Raw genomic sequence first — 20,681 nt, 5'->3', positions numbered from 1 at the left:
TAAATAATCTGTCGGAAATAGCAGGGGACCGGGGGTCAAATGAGATGGAGGAACTGAGTGAAATCCAGGTAAGTCGGGAAATGGTGTTAGGTAAATTGAATGGATTAAAGGCAGATAAATCCCCAGGGCCAGATAGGCTGCATCCCAGAGTGCTTAAGGAAATAGCCCCAGAAATAGTGGATGCATTAGTGATAATTTTTCAAAACTCTTTAGTTTCTGGAGTAGTTCCTGAGGATTGGAGGGTAGCTAATGTAACCCCACTTTTCAAAAAGGGAGGGAGAGAGAAAACGGGGAATTATAGACCAGTTAGCCTAACATCGGTAGTGGGGAAAATGCTAGAGTCAGTTATTAAAGATGGGATAGCAGCACATTTGGAAAGTGGTGAAATCATTGGACAAAGTCAGCATGGATTTATGTAAGGTAAATCATGTCTGACGAATCTTATAGAATTGTTCGAGGATGTAACTAGTAGAGTGGATAAGGGAGAACCAGTCGATGTGTTATATCTGGACTTCCAGAAGGCTTTCGACAAGGTCCCACATAACAGATTAGTATGAAAACTTAAAGCACACGGTATTGTGGGTTCAGTATTGATGTGGATAGAGAACTGGCTGGCAGACAGGAAGCAAAGAGTAGGAATAAACGGGTCCTTTTCAGAATGGCAGGCAGTGACTAGTGGGGTACCGCAAGGCTCAGTGCTGGGACCCCAGCTATTTACAATATATATTAATGATATGGACGAGGGAATTGAATGCAACATCTCCAAGTTTGCGGATGACACGAAGCTGGGGGGCAGTGTTAGCTGTGAGGAGGATGCTAGGAGGCTGCAATGTGACTTGGATAGGTTAGGTGAGTGGGCAAATGCATGGCAGATGCAGTATAATGTGGATAAATGTGAGGTTATCCACTTTGGTGGCAAGAACAGGATAGCAGCTTATTATCTGAATGGTGGCCGATTAGGAGAAGGGGAGATGCAACGAGACCTGGGTGTCGTGGTACACCAGTCATTGAAAGTAGGCAGGGGTGCAGCAGGCAGTGAAGAAAACAAATGGTATGTTGGCATTCATAGCGAGGGGATTTGAGTATAGGAGCAGGGAGGTTCTGCTGCAGTTGTACAGGGCATTGGTGAGACCACACCTAGAGTATTGCGTACAGTTTTGGTCTCCTAATCTGAGGAAAGATATTCTTGCCATATAGGGAGTACAGAGAAGGTTCATCAGATTGATTCCTGGGATGGCAGGACTTTCATATGAAGAAAGACTGGAGAGACTAGGCTTGTACTCGCTGGAATTTAGAAGATTGAGGGGGGATCTTATAGAAACATAAAAAAATCTTAAAGGGTTGGAGAGGCTAGATGCAGGAAGATTGTTCCCGATGTTGGGGAAGTCCAGAACCAGGGGTCACAGCTTAAGGATAAGGGGGAAGTCTTTTAGGACCGAGATGAGAACGTTTTTTTTCACACAGAGAGTGGTGAATCTGTGGAATTATCTGCCAGAGAAGGTAGTTGAGGCCAGTTCATTGGCTATATTTAAGAGGGAGTTAGATGTGGCCCTTGTGGCTAAAGGGATCAGGGGGTATGGAGAGAAGGCAGGTACAGGATACTGAGTTGGATGATCAGCCATGATTATATTGAATGGCGGTGCGTACAGGCTCGAAGGGCCGAATGGCCTACTCCTGCACCTATTTTCTATGTTTCTATTAACGCCAGCAATGACAATCTCCTACCTGTGACCTTCGCCTTGCGATCGTTCGGAGGGTCCCAGGATGTTCTCACTGCCGTTCCTTTCTCACCCAGGGGCTTCACCTCAAAGTTCTCGGGAATGGAGGAAGGAACTGCATTTGCAAGTCAACAGGATTCATAATTTCCCACAAAGGACAAAGCAGAAAAACTTCAATTAAGTTTTATTAAAAGACGTGGCTCACAAACTTAATACACTCTATAACTTATTTAACTTACTACAATCCATGTCCAGAGTTCACTGACAGTTAAGGTCTTTTGTGATTTATTTTGGATTTAGATGGGATCCAGGGCATGATGGCCAATTGACTAGAAGGCAGAAACCAGCGTGTGGTGGTCGAGCATTGTTTCTCAGACTGGAAGCCTGTTGAAACAAACGATATCCCACAGGGATTGATGTGCAGGGAGGATCTGTAGATGCTGGTTTAAACCAAAGACAGACACAAAATGCTGGAGTAACCCAGCGGGACAGGCAGCATCTCTGGACAGAAGGAACGGGTGACGTTTAGGGTCGAGACCCTCCTTCAGACTGAGTGTCAGGGGAGAGGGAAACGGGAGATGTGGAAGGGTAAGGTGTGAAAACGACAGATCAAATGGGACCAAGCTGAAGAAAAATGTAGAATGGTTTGTTGTTAGCTGGTGACAACGTTTAAGGATAAGGGGGAAATCTTTTAGGACCGAGATGAGCAAGTTTTTTTCCACACAGAGAGTGGTGAATCTGTGGAATTCTCTGCCACAGAAGGTAGTTGAGGCCAGTTCATTGGCTATATTTAAGAGGGAGTTAGATGTGGCCCTTGTGGCTAAAGGGATCAGGGGGTATGGAGAGAAGGCAGGTATGGGATACTGAGTTGGATGATCAGCCATGATCATATTGAATGGCGGTGCAGTCTCGATGGGCCGAATGGCCTACTCCTGCACCTATTTTCTATGTTTCTATGTTAGACCCAAGTACGGGGAGAAAGTCGGAATAAGACGAAGGATATTCCAACAGAGAGGAATCTCCTGCAGAGATATTCCTAGCACACAGAGGGTGATGGGTGTATGGAACAAGCTGCCAGAGGAGGTAGTTGAAGTTGGGACTATCCCATCGTTTAAGAAACAGTTGGACAGGTACATGGATAGGACAGGTTTGGAGGGTTACTGACCAAGCGCAGGCAAGTGGGACTAGGGTAGCTGGGACATTGTTGGCTGGTGTTGGCGAGTTGGGCCTAAGGGCCTGTTTCCACACTGTATTGCTCTATGACTCTATCATATGCCATGATTGTATTGAATGACAGAGAAAAAAAATTAAAGTCCAAATAATCCACTGTTGCACCAGGCCATTGATGTTAAATCACACGTTTAGTCTTGAGCTAAAAAAACTTGTCTCTGCCTGGAAACGTAGTATTTTTCACAAGAACTCAGTTGGCAACTTGTATCTCCCCAACACTTGAAAGTAAATAGCTTTAATATGCAGCTACCAAGACCACAGCTAAGCAATTAGTTGCCTGTCACCTCAAATATTCCATGTTTTTTGTGTTTTTTTTTGTGTTTTCTGTATTTGTTGCAGATCAATTTCCCTCGTGGGATAAATAAAATTCTATCGTGTTGTATCGTAAAGCATTTTAGCAATGTTTAGTTTAGAGATACAGTGCGGAAACAGGCCCTTCGGCCCACCGGGTCTGCGCCGCCCAGCTATCCCTGCACTTTAACACTATCCTACACCCACTAGGGACAATTTGCATTTATACCAAGCCAATTAACCTACAAACCTGCACGTCTTTGGAGTGTGGGAGGAAACCGAAGATCTCGGAGAAAACCCACGCAGGTCACAGGGAGAACGTACAAACTCCGTACAGACAGCACCCGCAGTCAGGTTGGAACCCGGGTCTCCGGCGCTGCATTCGCTGTAAGGCGGCAACTCTACCGCCGCGCCACCGTGACCGACCAAATGCATTCGGCAGTGGCGATGGCACTTTACTGGGTTATCTCAAATTACCTTGGTAACAAAATAGTTCTAAACTTTCAACTCGTGTTGCTAAAAGCTGCATTAATAAGCTGATATTTGTCTACACTCCTATCCTGTTAAACAGGCTTTTGCCATTCACAGGTTCAACAAGCAGACAATTGACATTCAAAAGCTTGGAATTAACGTCCTCAATAGGAAATAATGATAACATCTCCCGTAGGAATATGGAAAATATCGGTGTCAGGTTTAATAAAGAATAATATCATGTTTCTTTAAAACTAGCAGGGTATTTGAATTCTGTGGTTTTGACATAGTCGTGCACACAGGCTCTTTGGTCGAACCTGTCCATGCAAAGCAAGATGCTTATGTACACTAGTCCCATTTGACCCAAATCCATCAACTCGCTCCCCATACCTGTATATGTCTAAATGTCTTTGAAAACATTTTCATTTTGGACCAATTACACAGCACTGTGGCGCAGCGGTAGAGTTGCTGCCTGACTGCGCCAGAGACCCGTGTTCCATCCTGACTATGGGTGCTGTCTGTGCGGGGTTAATACGTTGTCCACGTGGCCTGCGTGGGTTTTCTCTGGGATCTCCGGTTTCCTCCCACATTCCAAAGAAAAATTAGAAAATAGGTGCAGGAGGCCCTTGGAGCCAGTACCGCCATTCTATATGATCATGGCTGATCATCCAAAATCAGTACCCCGTTCCCGCTTTCTCCCCAAAACCCCCTGATTCCGTTAGCCCGAAGAGCTATATCTAACTCTTTCTTGAAAACATCCAGTGAATTGGCCTCCACTGCCTTCTGTGGCAGAGAATTCCACAGATTCACAACTCTCTGGGTGAAAAAGTTTTTCCTCATCTCAGTCCTAAATGGCCTACCACTTATTCTTAAACTGTGACCCCTGCTTCTGGACTTCCCCAACATTGGGAACATGTTTCCTGCATCTAGCGTGTCCAATCCCTTAATAATCTTATATGTTTCAATAAGATCCCCTCTCATCCTTCTAAATTCCAGTCCATACAAGTCCAGTCAATCCATTCTTTCATCATATGTCAAAGACATATGTAAAGGCACGCAGGTTTGTAGGTTAATTGGCTTGGTAAAATAGTAAATTGTTCCTAGTGTGTGTAGGATAGCGTTAATGTGCGCTGATCGCTGGGCGGCACGGACTCGGTGGGCCGAAGGGCCAGTTTCTGTGCTGTAACTCCAAACTAAACTAAAATTATCCATTCCTGAAACCTCATTTGGGAAGATTCACTTACTAATTAATTTGGTCTTTTGTTAAGAAAACAGTATTGAATAAGTAGACAGTATAGACAATCACAGTATACACCGATGAGCCAGAACATTGTGACCTGATGAGCCAAAACATTATGCCCACCTGCCTAATATGCTGTTGGTCCTCCGTGTGCAGCCCCATACGCAGCAGGGTGCGATGCACTGTGTATTGTGACACATTCCTCCCGTGACCACCATTAACATTTTCTGTGACTTGTGCCACAGTCGACCTTCTGTCGGTTCGGACCAGACGGGATAGCCTTCGTTGCCCTCGCGCATCGATGAGCCTTGGGTGCCCAACACCCTGTCTGTCACCGGTTTGTGGTTTGTCCCTCCTCGGACCACTGTCGGTAGGTACTCACCACTGCTGACCGGGAGCACCCCACAAGCCTTGCCGTTTCAGAGATGCTCTGACCCAGTCGTCTGGCCACAACAATTTGGCCCTTGTCAAAGTCGCTCAGGTCTTTACTCCTGCCCATTTCTCCTGCATCCAACACATCAACTTCAAGAACTTGACTGTTCACTTGCTGCCTAATATATCCCACCCTTGACAGGTGCCATTGTAACAAGATGATCAATGTTATTCACTTCACCTGTCAGTGGTCATAATGTTTTGGCTCATTGGTGTAAAGATACTGCTGAATTCAGAGTGCTCTCGCGGTATTGAGTAGAAGTAGCATACCAGACTCAGGGGTTCTTTGGAAGACTGAAACACTCCATTTGCCATTTCTGTCTCCTTGAGAAGTGCGAACAGAGAATTCATGTATGGAGTCTGATGTCAGCTCGTCAATCAGAACTCGCCTGTATATCTTGGATGTCTTGTATTCCCATTTGGCTGATTCTCCTCTCTCTCTGTACCTAACTGTGTAATATCTGAAAGAACAGATGAAACAAATCACATAAACGACCAGCGGACGAACAGCTCACAGTGGCCCGCTTCCTTTACCATTGTTACTTTTATTTGCATATCTTTCATTCATTTGTTCTATATCTCTCTACGTCATTGTTTCCCTTTCCCGTGACTTTCAGTCTGAAGAAGGCTCATGGCCCAAATCCCCACCCATTCCTTCTCTCCAGAGATGCTGCCTGTCCCGCTGAGTTACTGAGGCATTTTCTGCCTATCTTCGACACAAACGGTTTGGTCAAGCAACATTTTCAGATAATCCAAGGTTGATGCATGCAGAAGATCAGGATTAAAAAGTTATCTCAGTCCAGCATCACAATTGTTTCGATTTTATTTTTAGATTTAGAGATACAGCGCAGAAACAGGCCCTTCGGCCCACCGGGTCCGCGCCGCAAAGTGATCCCCGCACACTAACACTATCCCACACACACTAGGGACAATTTTGACATTTGCCAAGCCAATTAACCTACAAACCTGCACGTCTTTGGAGTGTGGGAGGAAACCGAAGATCTCGGAGAAAACCCACGCAGGTCACGGGGAGAACGTACAAACTCCGTACAGACAGCACCCGTAGTCAGGATCGAGATACAGGCGGCTTTTGTTTGATCACATTTTGCTTAGTATGTTTGTATGTTTTTCTTTGGAATAAAACTCTTATATATATATTTTTTTTAAATTTAAAAAAAAATAAAATAAAATTAAAAAAAAGAGGTCAGGATCAAATCGGGAGCTTGGGCTAGGGAGATTTGGTTGTCTTGCCTGACTTTTGTTTAGCAAATAGGAAGCTTCAGCATTTAATTTAATGTAATAAACACTTCAGAACATTCCTTTATTCTCCATGCCGTGTGACCCCCATTTCTACATTTTCTTGCTTCAATGTGACGTGCAAATTTGAACCTCAATTAATTTTACCGTTTGATTGAAAATCCTTCATTAAAATTGTGTCTCTTTTCATGTAAAAAAAAAAAAAAAAAAAAAAAAAGTAGTCAGGATCGAACCTGAGTCTCCGGCGCTGCATTCACTGTAAGGCAGCAACTCTACCGCTGCACCACCGTGCCGCCCTGGATTCTCTTCAATTATCTTTAACTACCATTATTTTGCTTCAATGTTGTATATTGCAATGTTGCATATAGCATACCATTAAGGGCCTGTCCCACGTAGGTGATTTTAAGGCGACTGCCGGCGACTAGGCTATCGCCGAACGTTGGCCGGGGTGTCGCGCGCGGGCGTGATCGTGAGGAGTCTTCAATGAATCGTAGCGGATCTCGGCGCGTCGCGGAAAAATTTCCAGATATAAATTTCTGGGCGACAGCTGGCTTGTCGCCAGGTACCGTAGCTTATTGCGGGCGCTGTCTGTCGCACGCTGTCACCAGGTTTGCTAGGTTGTCGCAGTTGCGTTTAGAAGCACGTAATATTAAATAAAGAAAAGGCATTTGAAGATGCCAGAAGATAGTTTTGTTTAACCAATTTATTTACCGTCGGGACATTTGACGGGTAGATTGGAGGTGACAGTTTGACGGTCAGGTGAGCGTGGGAACTTCGCGATGTTTCCGAAGACGGTGCAATCTCTTAGCCAGGTGCTAGTTTCACAAAAAAAGTAACTTGCATCGACCTGACTCGGCATTGTCGTGGTCATTGTCGTGGTCATTGTCGTGGTCATTGTCATGGTCATTGTCGTGGTCATTGTGGTCATTGTGGTCATTGTCCTGGTCATTGTCGTGGTCATTGTGGTCATTGTCGTGGTCATTGTGGTCATTGGGGGCGTGGCTGTGTTCTGCAGCTGCGGCTCACCGGCAGTCTCTCTGTTTTTTTGGGGTTTTTTCTGTCATTGTCGTTGATAAATGTACGTTTTGTTTTATTTTTAATTCTGTGTATGTAGGGGGGTGGTGGGGGGGTTGGGGGAAACCTTTTTTTTAAATCTCCTCCTCAACGGAGATGCGACCTTTACCGTGTCGTATCTCCGTTCGCGCTACGGCCTAACATCGTGGAGTCGGCGGCCTCCAGCTGGGATCGACCTCAAAGACTCCGGTCGCAGGGCCTGGACTTACCATCTCGGAGGCTTCGGCCGTGGGCCCTGCAGACCACAACATCGGGAGTTCGCAGGTCCCTGGCTGGTGACCGGCTTTTGGGAGCTCCAGCCGTAGCAGCTTCGACCGCCCCGAAGCGCGAGGTATGATCAACCCGCCCGCAGGCCCTTCATCACCCTGCGTGGCTCGGCCGCAGCACTTTCCATCGCCCGGTGGGGGCTCAGGCCCTTCATCGCCCTGCGTGGCTCGGCCCTGGGACTTTCCATCGCCCGGTGGGGGCTCAGGCCCCTCATCGCCCTGCGTGGCTCGGCCGCAGCACTTTCCATCGCCCGGTGGGGGCTCAGGACTTTCATCGGCCTGCTCGGCTTGGCCCTGGGACTTTCCATCGCCCGGTGGGGGCTCAGGACTTTCATCGGCCTGCTCGGCTCGGCCCTGGGACTTTCCATCGCCCGGTGGGGGCTCAGGACTTTCATCGGCCTGCTCGGCTCGGCCCTGGGACTTTCCATCGCCCGGTGGGGGCTTCAAAAAGTTGGGAGCCTCGATCACCTCGTGGCACACGGGAGAAGAATGAGGAGGAGATAAGACTTTGCCTTCCATCACAGTGAGGGTATGCCTAGAGCAATCACTGCGATGGCTGTTTGTGTAAAAAATTATATCTGTGTGTCTTGTGCTTTTTAATGTCTACTGCCGGACCCTGACGTGAGAGGACGCTGGCGTTGAGTATTCGCCTCTTTTCCGTCAGGATAGTTTGTCTGTTTGTTTCTATGTTAATTGTTTTTGTAAAGCGCTTTGAGCATGTGATAAGGCGCTATATAAAATAAATGGATTATTATTATTATTATTATTGTCGTGGTCATTGTGGTCATTGTGGTGGTCATTGTGGTGGTCATTGTCGTGGTCATTGTCGTGGTCATTGTCATGGTCATTGTCGTGGTCATTGTCGTGGTCATTGTGGTGGTCATTGTGGTGGTCATTGTCGTGGTCATTGTCGTGGTCATTGTCGTGGTCATTGTCGTGGTCATTGTCGTGGTCATTGTCGTGGTCATTGTCGTGGTCATTGTCGTGGTCATTGTCGTGGTCATTGTCGTGGTCATTGTCGTGGTCATTGTCGTGGTTATTGTCGTGGTCATTGTCGTGGTCATTGTCGTGGTTATTGTTGTGGTCATTGTCGTGGTCATTGTCGTGGTCATTGTCGTGGTCATTGTCGTGGTTATTGTCGTGGTCATTGTCGTGGTCATTGTCGTGGTCATTGTCGTGGTCACTGTCGTGGTCATTGTCGTGGTCATTGTCGTGGTTATTGTCGTGGTCATTGTCGTGGTCATTGTCGTGGTCATTGTCGTGGTCATTGTCGTGGTCATTGTCGTGGTCATTGTCGTGGTCATTGTCGTGGTCATTGTCGTTGGGTAAAAGAAAATGTCGGCGATCTGCTACGACTTTGACAGTCGCCGGCAGTCGCCTTAAAAATCGCGTAACTGGGACAGGCCCTTAATTTTGCCTCAATGTTGTACATTGCAATTGCAATATTGTAATTTTCAATCAAATATGCGACTCCACTCAATGTGATTCATCTTAAATGAAGACAGTAGCTCCACTCAATTCTTGCCCAGTTGCATGACTGAGATCATGAATCCACCAACACGGTCTACATTTTGGCCTGCAACCATAACTTTAAATCGCATTATGTTGTCATCGGTGCCCAAAAAAAGTGATTTGATGTTTAGGTTTAATATAAAGGTAGCGCAGCGGTAGAGTTGCTGCCTTACAGCGAATGCAGCGCCGGAGACCCGGGTTCCATCCCGACTACGGGCGCTGTCTGTGCGGAGTTTGTATGTTCTCCCCGTGACCTGCGTGGGTTTTCTCCGAGATCTTCGGTTTCCTCCCACACTCCAAACACGTACAGGTTTGTAGGTTAATTGACTTGGTAAATGTAAAAATTGTCCCTAATGGGTATGGGATAGTGTTAATGTGCGGGGATCGCTGTTCGGCGCGGACCCGGTTGGCTGAAAGGGCCTGTTTCCGTGCTGTATCTCTAAACTAAACTGAATGTTGTCATCGGTGGATTAAAAAAGTGATTCGAAAATTTAGGTTTAATATATCACAGCTTGGATCAAAGTACCACACCAACTTCATGTTTGCCAACCGTGTAAATTCAACAATAGTCTCCGAGAAGCACAACAAATGGGATGAACGTAGCCGCTACGTACTAGACTTTCACAACTTTGTGTAAGTGCTCATTCAGTACATGAGGCGTGTTTGAGGATCAAACATGAAAACTCCGCTGGTACGTTCATTGGATTTGGAGTACATTAGTCAGGTATATTTTTAAACATAAGGCTCTAAGTTATGAAGGCAGCAGTACAGAAATTATTTTTTAATTGCATGGTGGCGTAGCAGTTGAGTTGCTTCCCCACTGTGAGAGAGACCCAGGTTCCATCCTTACTAAAGGGGCTTCTGTCTGTACGGAGTTTGTACGTTCTCCCCGTGACCTGCATGGATTTTCTCAGGGTTTTCCGGTTTCCTCACACACTACAAATACGTGCAGGTTTATACGTTAATTGGCTTGGTATAAATGTAAAATTGTCCCTGGCATGGGATAATCTTAGAGGGAGTCATTCTAGCCTTAGAGGGAGTACAGAGAAGGTTCACCAGATTGATCCCTGGGATGGCAGGACTTTCATATGAAGAAAGACTGGATAGACTAGGCTTATACTCGCTGGAATTTAGAAGACTGAGGGGGGATCTTATAGAAACATATAAAATTCTTAAGGGGTTGGAGAGGCTAGATGCGGGAAGATTGTTCCCGATGTTGGGGAAGTCCGGAACCAGGGGTCACAGCTTAAGGATAAGGGGGAAGTCTTTTAGGACCGAGATGAGAAAACATTTCTTCACACAGAGAGTGGCGAATCTGTGGAATTCTCTGCCACAGAAGGTAGTTGAGGCCAGTTCATTGACTATATTTAAGAGGGAGTTAGATGTGGCCCTTGTGGCTAAAGGGATCAGGGGGTATGGAGAGAAGGCAGGTGCAGGTTACTGAGCTGGATGATCAGCCATGATCATATTGAATGGCGGTGCAGGCTCGAAGGGCCGAATGGCCTACTCCTGCACCTATTTTCTGTTTCTATGTTTCTATAGTGTTAATGTACGGGGATCGCTGGTCGGTGCGGACTCGGTGGGCCAAATGGCCTGTTTCCGCGCTGTATCTCTAAACTAAATTAAACTAAACAGGAAATGGTGGAACCACTCACTAAGTCTCCAGTATCCGTAGGACAACTTAACATTTCAATCTCCTTTTGTCAGAACTTTGATCAGAGCAGGGTGTTGGGCCTGAAATGCTAACTGCTTCTCCATCTGTGAATGCTGAATGATGAATTTTCCATCATTTTTAACTTTTTAATGTCAAATTTCCAGCACCTCCAGTTTTTTTTCTTCGGAAAAATAATTTGGACAGACCAAAATGGAGGAATGACTTGGAAAAAAAGCTAAATGTGACAAAAGTAACATTCTTTAGCAAGTGGGTGGTGAACCTGTGGAATTCATTGCCACAGTCATTGAGTATTTTTAAACTTTAGTTTAGTTTAGAGATACAGCGCGGAAACAGGCCCTTCGGCCCACCGAGTCCGCACCGACCAGCGATCCCCTCACATTAACACTGTCCTACTGATGGCCTTCACAGCCTTCTGTGTCAATGAATACCACAGATTCACCACTCTCTGACTAAAGACTTTGGTGCTAATGGAAGAAGTTTCATTGAAATTGGTGTAATATTTTTTAAGTTATTCACATTTTAAAGTTTAACTCTATCTCCTAGGGAGGGAGGGTGGGAGGGAGGGAGGGAGGGAGGGAGGGAGGGTGGGAGGGAGGGAGGGAGGGAGGGAGGGAGGGGAGGAAGGGGGGGAGGGAGGATAAAGGGGGTTGTAAAAATTGTAAAAAAGGGTAAATGTAAAAATTGTCCCTAGTGTGTGTAGGACAGTGTTAATGGGCGGCGCGGACCCGGTGGGCCGAAGGGCCTGTTTCCGCGCTGTATCTCTAAACTAAACTAAACTTGCTCATGTAATTCCCGCTGACTATTGGGGGCCTGTAGTGATCATCCCTTTCTTATTTCTCAGCTCCAACCATGTAACCTCACCGGACAGTATTTGAAGAAGGGTCTCAACCCGAAACGTCACCCATTCCTTCTCTCCCGAGATGCTGCCTGACCCGCTGAGTTGCTCCAGCATCTTGTGTCTACCTTCGATTTATCCCAGCATCTGCAGTTTTTTTCCTATACATTTCTGGACAATATTCAATACTCTCCAACGTGGCCCAATCACACCACATGGCTGCATCAATATGTTCTGATGTGGTGGTTGAGCACCTTATTGTACGGATGTGACAAAGGAGCAAAGAGGTCCTTCTGCAGTTGTACAGGGCCCTAGTGAGACCGCACCTGGAGTACTGTGTGCAGTTTTGGTCTCCAAATCTGAGGAAGGATATTCTTGCTATTGAGGGCGTGCAGCGTAGGTTTACTAGGTTAATTCCCGGTATGGCGGGAGTGTCGTATGTTGAAAGACTGGAGTGACTGGGCTTGTATACACTGGAATTTAGAAGGATGAGAGGGGATCTTATCGAAACGTATAAGATTATTAAGTGGTTGGACACGTTAGAGGCAGGAAACATGTTCCCAATGTTTGGGGAGTCCAGAACCAGGGGCCACAGTTTAAGAATAAGGGGTAGGCCATTTAGAACGGAGATTTTTCAGTCAGAGTTGTGAATCTGTGGAATTCTCTGCCTCAGAAGGCAGTGGAGGCCAGTTCTCTGAATGCATTCAAGAGAGAGCTAGATAGAGCTCTTAAGGATAGCGGAGTCAGGGGGGTATGGGGAGAAGGCAGGAACGGGGTACTGATTGAGAATGATCAGCCATGATCACATTGAATGGCGGTACTGGCTTGAAGAGCCGAATGGCCTACTCCTGCACCTATTGTCTATTGTCTAAGCCTGGAGGTGAAAATAGCAGAGATGAAGGTTTCAGCATTAGATTGGCTCAGTTAACAGCAGGGAAAGGGGTGGTTACAGGGCTGGCAGTAGGAAGATCCTATGAAGCACCTACATCATTGCACAAGCTAACCAAGCTTGCAGAGAAACCTGCTTGTGGATCCTCCAGACCTGGGTATTGAGGCAGAGTTTTGAGTCACCTTATATTCAAAATATTCCAAAGCTCACACACAAAGCAAATAAAAAATATTAATGCAGGAGAGGGTACAGAGAAGGTTTACGAGGATGTTGCCAGGACGAGATTCCCATGTTAGGAAAGTTTAAACCCTCTGCTACGACAACCTTATTAGACCGACAGCTCATAAGGTCATAGCTGTAAGGAGAGGTTGAGTAGGCAGGGACTCTATTCACTGAAGCGCAGGAGAATGAGGGGTGATCTTATAGAGGTATGTAAAATCATGAGAGGAATAGATCGGGTAGATGCACAGAGTCCCTTGCCCAGAGGACCACAGGTTCAAGGTGAAGGGGAAGAGATTTAATAGGAACCTGAGGGGTTACCTTTTCACACAAAGGGTGGTGGGTGTGTGGAACAAGCTGCCAAAGGAGGTAGTTGAGGCTGGGACTATCTCAATATTGAAGAAAGAGTTAGACAGGTACATGGATAGGACAGGTTTGGAGGGATATGGGCCAAACGCAGGCAGGTGGGTCTAGTGTAGCTGGGACATATTGGCCAGTGTGGGCAAGTTGTTTCCACGCTGTATCACTCTATGACAGTGTCCATTTACACAGTTTTTATATAAATAGCTCTGATAAATCCACATAATTCAATAACAGTAAATGTTGGAGTTTATTCAGCACATACATACCTGTCTGAAGCTGCACCTGGGCTCTTTCCATTTTCAAATGCAGGGTCGACCCACATAACAAGTACGGATTGTGGACTCATAACTCGAACCGAAATGTCTTTGGGCTCATGTAACTCTTCAGTCTCTGAAACAGTAACGTGAATCATTGCCGATGCATCTCGGTGGCACGGTGGCACGGTGGCACGGTGGCGCGGCGGTAGATGAGGGATTTTAGAGGCTCTCGTGAGGATAAAGGAGGTGTATATACAGTGCCCTCAATAATGTTTGGGACAAAGACCCATCATTTATTTATTTGCCTCTGTACTCCACAATTTGAGATTTTTGTTATAGAAAAAATCACATGTGTGCAGCGTAGGTTCACGAGATTGATCCCTGGGATGGCGGGACTGTCATATGAGGAAAGATTGAAAAGACTAGGCTTGTAGTCACTGGAGTTTAGAAGGACGAGAGGGGATCTTATAGAGACGTATAAAATTATAAAAGGACTGGACAAGCTCGAAGCAGGAAAAATGTTCCCAATGTTGGGCGAGTCCAGAACCAGGGGCCACACAGTCTAAGAATAAAGGGGAGGCCACTTAAAACTGAGGTGAGAAGAAACTTTTTCACCCAGAGAGTTGCGAATTTGTGGAATTTTCTGCCACAGAGGGCAGTGGAAGCCAAATCACTGGATGGATTTAAGAGAGAGTTAGATAGAGCTCTAGGGGCCAGTGGAGTCAAGGGATATGGGGAGAAGGCAGGCACGGGTTACTGATTGTGGATGATCAGCCATGATCACAATGAATGGCGGTGCTGGTTCAAAGGGCCAAATGACCTCCTCCTGCACCTATTTTCTATGTTTCTATGTTAAAGTGCAATGCTTCTTATCTCTCCAATTGCAAGGGTACCCAAGCCAAACTTACCAGCAACTTTGTGTTTTGCTGGGTTTGCTCTGTAAACGGATTTCCGCTGCATCAAAGCACTCCTTGCTCGAGCCGATACCCTCGACATTGGATTAACTGCTGAAAGACAGTCACAAAAGTATAGAAAATAAATTCCAGGGCAGTGCAGGAACTACAATCAACATTTTTTTTTAAAGTACATTAGCTTCACATTTAGACCCAAGAAACAATTTTCAAAACTGAATTTCATCACTTGCAGCACACACTTTAAAGCACTGGCTTTACCTTGCACTAAACGTCATTCCCTTATCATGTAAATGGCTCGATAGCCTTTCTGCTGAGGTGGATAGCACGCAACAAAAGCTTTTCACTGTACCTCGGTACACGTGACAATAAACTGAACTAAAACACTGAGAATTCTAATCCTAGGGTGTAAAATTACATCATGACAATAGACAATAGGTGCAGGAATAGGCCATTCGGCCCTTCGAGCCAGCACCACCATTCAATGTGATCATGGCTGATCATTCTCAATCAGTACCCCGTTCCTGCCTTCTCCCCGTACCCCCTGACTCCACTATCCTTAAGAGCTCTTTCTAGCTCTCTCTTGAAAGCATTCAGAGAATTGGCCTCCACTGCCTTCTGAGGCAGAGAATTCCACAGATTTACAACTCTCTGACTGAAAACGTTTTTCCTCATCTCCGTTCTAAATGGCCTACCCCTTATTCTTAAACTGTGGCCCATGGTTCTGGACTCCCCCAACATTGGGATCATGTTTCCTGCCTCTAACGTGTCCAACCCCTTATTAATCTTATATGTTTCGATAAGATCCTCTCTCATCCTTCTAAATTCCAGTGTATACAAGCCTAACCGCTCCAGCCTTTCAACATATGACAGTCCCGCCATTCCGGGAATTAACCTAGTAAACCTACGCTGCACGCCCTCAATAGCAAGAATATCCTTCCTCAAATTTGAAGACCAAAACTGCACACAGTACTCCAGGTGCGGTCTCACTAGGGCCCTGTACAACTGCAGAAGGACCTCTTTGCTCCTATACTCAACTCCTCTTGTTATGAAGGCCAACATTCCATTGGCTTTCATCACTGCCTGCTGTACCTGCATGCTTCCTTTCAGTGACTGATGCACTAGGACACCCAGATCTCGTTGTACGTCCCCTTTTCCTAACTTGACACCATTCAGATAATAATCTGCCTTCCTATTCTTACCACCAAAGTGGATAACCTCACACTTATCCACATTAAACTGCATCTACCATGCATCCGCCCACTCACACAACCTGTCCAAGTCACCCTGCAGCCTCATAGCATCTTCCTCACAGTTCACACTACCACCCAGCTTTGTATCATCCAAGCTATCTCATTCTTCAAAGCCTCCCACTTGTCGGATGTCCCTTTCTCTTAAAACAACTTACTCCAGTCAACTTTTGAAACAAATGGTCATCAAAATTTGCCTTGCCCCAATTTAGAACATTAACCTGTGGGCTAGTTCTGTACTTCTGTATCTTATCAAAACGTATAAGATTATTAAGGGGTTGGACACGTTAGAGGCAGGAAACATGTTCCCAATGTTGGGGGAGTCCAGAACCAGGGGCCACAGTTTAAGAATAAAGGGTGGGCCATTTTGAACTGAGACGAGGAAAAACCTTTTCAGTCAGAGAGTTGTGAATCTGTGGAATTCTCTGCCTCAGAAGGCAGTGGAGGCCAATTCTCTGGATGCATTCAAGAGAGAGCTAGATAGAGCTCTTTAGGATAGCAGAGTCAGGGGGTACGGGGAGAAGGCAGGAACGGGGTACTGATTGAGAATGATCAGCCATGATCACATTGAATGGCGGTGCTGGCTCGAAGGGCCGAATGGCCTCCTCCTGCACCTATTGTCTATTGTCTAGTGTCTATTTTATGTCCATAATTATTTCAATTCTATCAGAACGATGGTCACCCCAACTGCTCTCCCCATTGATATATTAATCACTCGCTTTGCACTATTTCCGAACAGTATTCAAGTTTAGACCTCTTCCTTAAATCTTCTCAGTAGTTACAACATTTCATGCATAAGTACAATGAATTGAAGACGCACCAACTCTCTGTGTTTCACGCCTTCTTTGTTCTTGAGGATATCGTACATATTTCATTCTCCTGCCACCGGCTCGGTAACCCGGTCGATAGCTTCTAACTCGAAGGTTGTTGGGTGATCTTAGCCGACGTGAACGTTTAGCAACAGAAGATTCCACGGGCAGATTCTTCGACCTTAACGATGCTCCCCTGTCTTAAAAAAGAAAAGTTTGACATTGTTCAGATGGATTCCTCCCTGATGAATAAGAAAATAACTGCAGATGCTGGTACAAATCGAAGGTATTTATTCACAAAATGCTGGAGTAACTCAGCAGGTCAGGCAGCATCTCGGGAGAGAAGGAATGGGTGACGTTTCGGGTCGAGACCCTTCTTCAGACTGATGAATATTACTTGCTTCCAGTTAAATAATTGTCATTGGTTTTATAACGGAGTAACAAGATTTTCTGTGGTGTTTCAAGATCAAAAGGAGAAAGCACTGATATGGGTCTAACATGAGAGATATCGAGAAATCAGTGATGTTTAAGTGAACTTTTAATGAAGTGAAGGCACAAAAGGCTGGAGTAACTTAAGGGACAGACATCATCTCTGGAGAAGTGTAAGAAAATAACTGCAGATGTTGGTACAAATCGAAGGTATTTATTCACAAAATGCTGGAGTAACTCAGCAGGTCAGGCAGCATCTCAGGAAAAAATGAATTGGTGACGTATCGGGTCGGGAAGTTTCTTCAGACTTAAGGGTCAGGGGAAAGGGAAACGAGAGACATAGATAATACTTAGGAGAAATGAATGGATGATACGCAAAAAGCACCAATAAATGTGAAATTTAATTTCAAGGAAATGCGGGCCACACAATAGGCCATTGTTGGGTGTGGGACAGGTGACAACGAGTAAACAGATAGAGGAACTCAACAGGTTGACAGTAAAACTAGTACAACAACTAGGGTGGGGGAGGGACAGAGAGAGAGGGGATGCAAGGGTTACTTGACGTTAGAGAAACCAATATATACCGCTGGGCTGTAATCTGCCCAAGTGAAATATGAGATGCTGTTCCTCCAATTTACACTGGGCCTCACTCTGACAACGGAGGAGGCCCAGGACAGAAAGGTCAGATTGGGAGTGGGAAGGGGTGTTAATGTGTTTGGCAGCTGGGAGATCACGTAGGCCGAGGCGGACGGAGCGGAGGCGGTCAGCGAAACGATCGCCGGGCCTACACTTGGTCTCACCTTGATATCTAGGAGTCCACACCTGGATCAGCGGATACAGTAGATGAGGTTGGAGGAGGTGCAAGTGAACCTCTGCCTCACCTGAAAGGACTGTTAGTGTCCCTGGACGGAGTCGAGGGAGGTGGTATCGGTGTAGCTATTGCACCTCCTGCGGTTGAAGTGATAGTTAGGAATATAATTCTAGAACTAAAGGCATAGTTATGGTGTGGGAAGATTCGTAAACACTGGAGAGTAGGAATAGGTGACGTTTCGGGTCGAGGCCCTTCTTCAGACTCGGACTTCAGACTTCAGTCTTGACCCGAAATGTCACCCATTCCTTCTCTCCAGAGATGCTGCCTGTCTCACTGAGTTACTCCAGCATTTTGTGTCTATCTTAGGTTTAAACCAGCCTCTGCAGTTCCTTCCTACGCAAGGTTCGTACATTTTTGGAATGCAGCCTGATATCAACATGTCACAGAGAAAGTGGGGGGCATGGCTATGAAGGATTGACAACATCAAGATTTTAGCTTAGTTTATTAGTTTAGAGATACAGCACAGAAACAGGCCCTTTTGGCCCACCGGGTCCGCGCCGCCCAGCGATCCGCGCACATTAACACTATCCTACACCCACTAGGGACAATTTTTACATTTACCAAGCCAATTAACCCACAAACCTGCACGCCTTTGGAGCGTGGGAGGAAACCCGAAGATCTCGGAGAAAACCCACGCAGGTCACGGGGAGAACGTACAATGGGTCCCTTTCAGAATGGCAGGCAGTAACTAGTGGGGTACCGCAAGGCTCGGTGCTGGGACCGCAGCTATTTACAATATACATTAATGACTTGGATGAAGGGATTAAAAGTACCATTAGCAAATTTGCAGATGATACAAAACTGGGTGGTAGTGTGAGCTGTGAGGAAGATGCTATGAGGTTGCAGGGTGACTTGGACAGGTTGTGTGAGTGGGCGGATGCATGGCAGATGCAGTTTAATGTGGATAAGTGTGAGGTTATTCACTTTGGTAGTAAGAATAGGAAGGCAGAGTATTATCTGAATGGTGTCAAGTTAGGAAAAGGGGACGTACAACGAGATCTGGGTGTCCTAGTGCATCAGTCACTGAAAGGAAGCATGCAGGTACAGCAGGCAGTGAAGAAAGCCAATGGAATGTTGGCCTTCATAACAAGAGGAGTTGAGTATAGGAGCAAAGAGGTCCTTCTGCAGTTGTACAGGGCCCTAGTGAGACCGCACCTGGAGTACTGTGTGCAGTTTTGGTCTCCAAATTTGATAAGGATATTCTTACTATTGAGGGCGTGCAGCGTAGGTTCACTAGGTTAATTCCCGGAATGGCGGGACTGTCAGATGTTGAAAGGCTGGAGCGACTAGGCTTGTATACACTGGAATTTAGAAGGATGAGAGGATATCTTATCGAAACGTATAAGATTATTAAGGTGTTGGACACGTTAGAGGCAGGAAACATGTTCCCAATGTTGGGGGAGTCCAGAACCAGGGGCCACGGTTTAAGAATAAGGGGTAGGCCATTTAGAACGGAGATGAGGAAAAACTTTTTCAGTCAGAGAGTTGTGAATCAGCGGAATTCTCTCCCTCAGAAGGCAGTGGAGGCCAATTCTCTGAATGCATTCAAGAGAGAGCTAGATAGAGCTCTTAAGGATAGCGGAGTCAGGGGGTATGGGGAGAAGGCAGGAACGGGATACTGATTGAGAATGATCAGCCATGATCACATTGAATGGCGGTGCTGGCTCGAAGGGCCGAATGGCCTCCACCTGCACCTATTTTCTATTGTCTATTGATTAAACTGATATTAATTTGACCTTAAACTATTTCTTCCCTTCATTAACTCATTACTCATGCAGAGTTCTGCTTTAATACTTTTATATTGGCACTTAAAAAATGATAGCATTAAATAATGCAGTAATAGTGGGAAGAACCATTACAATATTAAGTTGTAAAAATAATTTTGGATTTGAAAAAAAGTGTCTATATAATCCACGTATTTTGTTAAGAAATCTTTCAGTGCCATGTTATCAGCAAAGTGGGGAGGGACAGTGGGTGAATAAGAACGGGTGGCACAGCAGTAGAGTTGCTGCCTTACAGCGAATGCAGCGCCAGAGACTCAGGTTCGATCCTGACTACAGGCGCCGTCTGTACGGAGTTTGTACGTTCTCCCCGTGACCTGCGTGGGTTTTCTCCGAGATCTTCGGTTTCCTCCCACACTCCAAAGACGTACAGGTATGTAGGTTAATTGGCTGGGCAAATGTAAAAATTGTCCCTAGTGGGTGTAGGATAGTGTTAATGTGCGGGGATCGCTGGGCGGCGCGGACCCGGTGGGCCGAGGGGCCTGTTTCTGCGCTGTATCTCCAAATCTAAAAATCTAAACTGTGGAAGAAAATCATGAACACATTTTTGAAGAATGTGGTTTTGATTAAACACACAGCGCTGTGTAAGCTATTCCCATACAATACGAAAACTGAAAACAGATGAGCTGTTTCTGACCTTGTGCTTTTACAAATCCAGAATGCACAAGAATGGTGATTTCTGTACAGATTTCGTGGTTTGTCACCTTGTGGTGGCGGTGGAGAAGCTTGTGTGGTCCTGAGACCCTGAGAGCGATGCCGTCTGGAGCTGTGCTCCTGGTAGGGTCACCCATGTTGGTAAGGTCGAGGGGGAGGTCCCTGACAAAGAGCAATGCAACCAAGACCTCAACGGTGGAACAGGCGGAGGGAGGATGGCGGCTGACTTTAGTGGAGCGTCACAACG

General features: G+C 46.0%; 1 protein-coding gene across 1 annotated transcript in view; it reads right to left on the bottom strand.

Moving 5' to 3' along the window:
* The window catches only part of fndc1 (fibronectin type III domain containing 1), a 196,068-nt gene that overhangs the window by 107,518 nt on the left and 67,869 nt on the right, over positions 1-20,681 (bottom strand). Inside the window, exons 4-8 of the mRNA XM_078404697.1 lie at positions 16,711-16,899; positions 14,638-14,736; positions 13,739-13,862; positions 5,653-5,843; positions 1,726-1,833 (exon numbers count right to left, since the gene is read on the bottom strand). Coding sequence (XP_078260823.1) covers positions 1,726-1,833; positions 5,653-5,843; positions 13,739-13,862; positions 14,638-14,736; positions 16,711-16,899 — 711 coding nt within the window. The remainder of the gene's footprint in view (positions 1-1,725; positions 1,834-5,652; positions 5,844-13,738; positions 13,863-14,637; positions 14,737-16,710; positions 16,900-20,681) is intronic.

This window comes from Rhinoraja longicauda, chromosome 9 (assembly GCF_053455715.1).
Source record: "Rhinoraja longicauda isolate Sanriku21f chromosome 9, sRhiLon1.1, whole genome shotgun sequence".
Taxonomy (NCBI): Eukaryota; Metazoa; Chordata; class Chondrichthyes; order Rajiformes; family Arhynchobatidae; genus Rhinoraja; species Rhinoraja longicauda.
The sequence above is the reverse complement of the archived record's forward strand: the minus strand, read 5'-3'. Positions and strand labels throughout refer to the sequence as shown.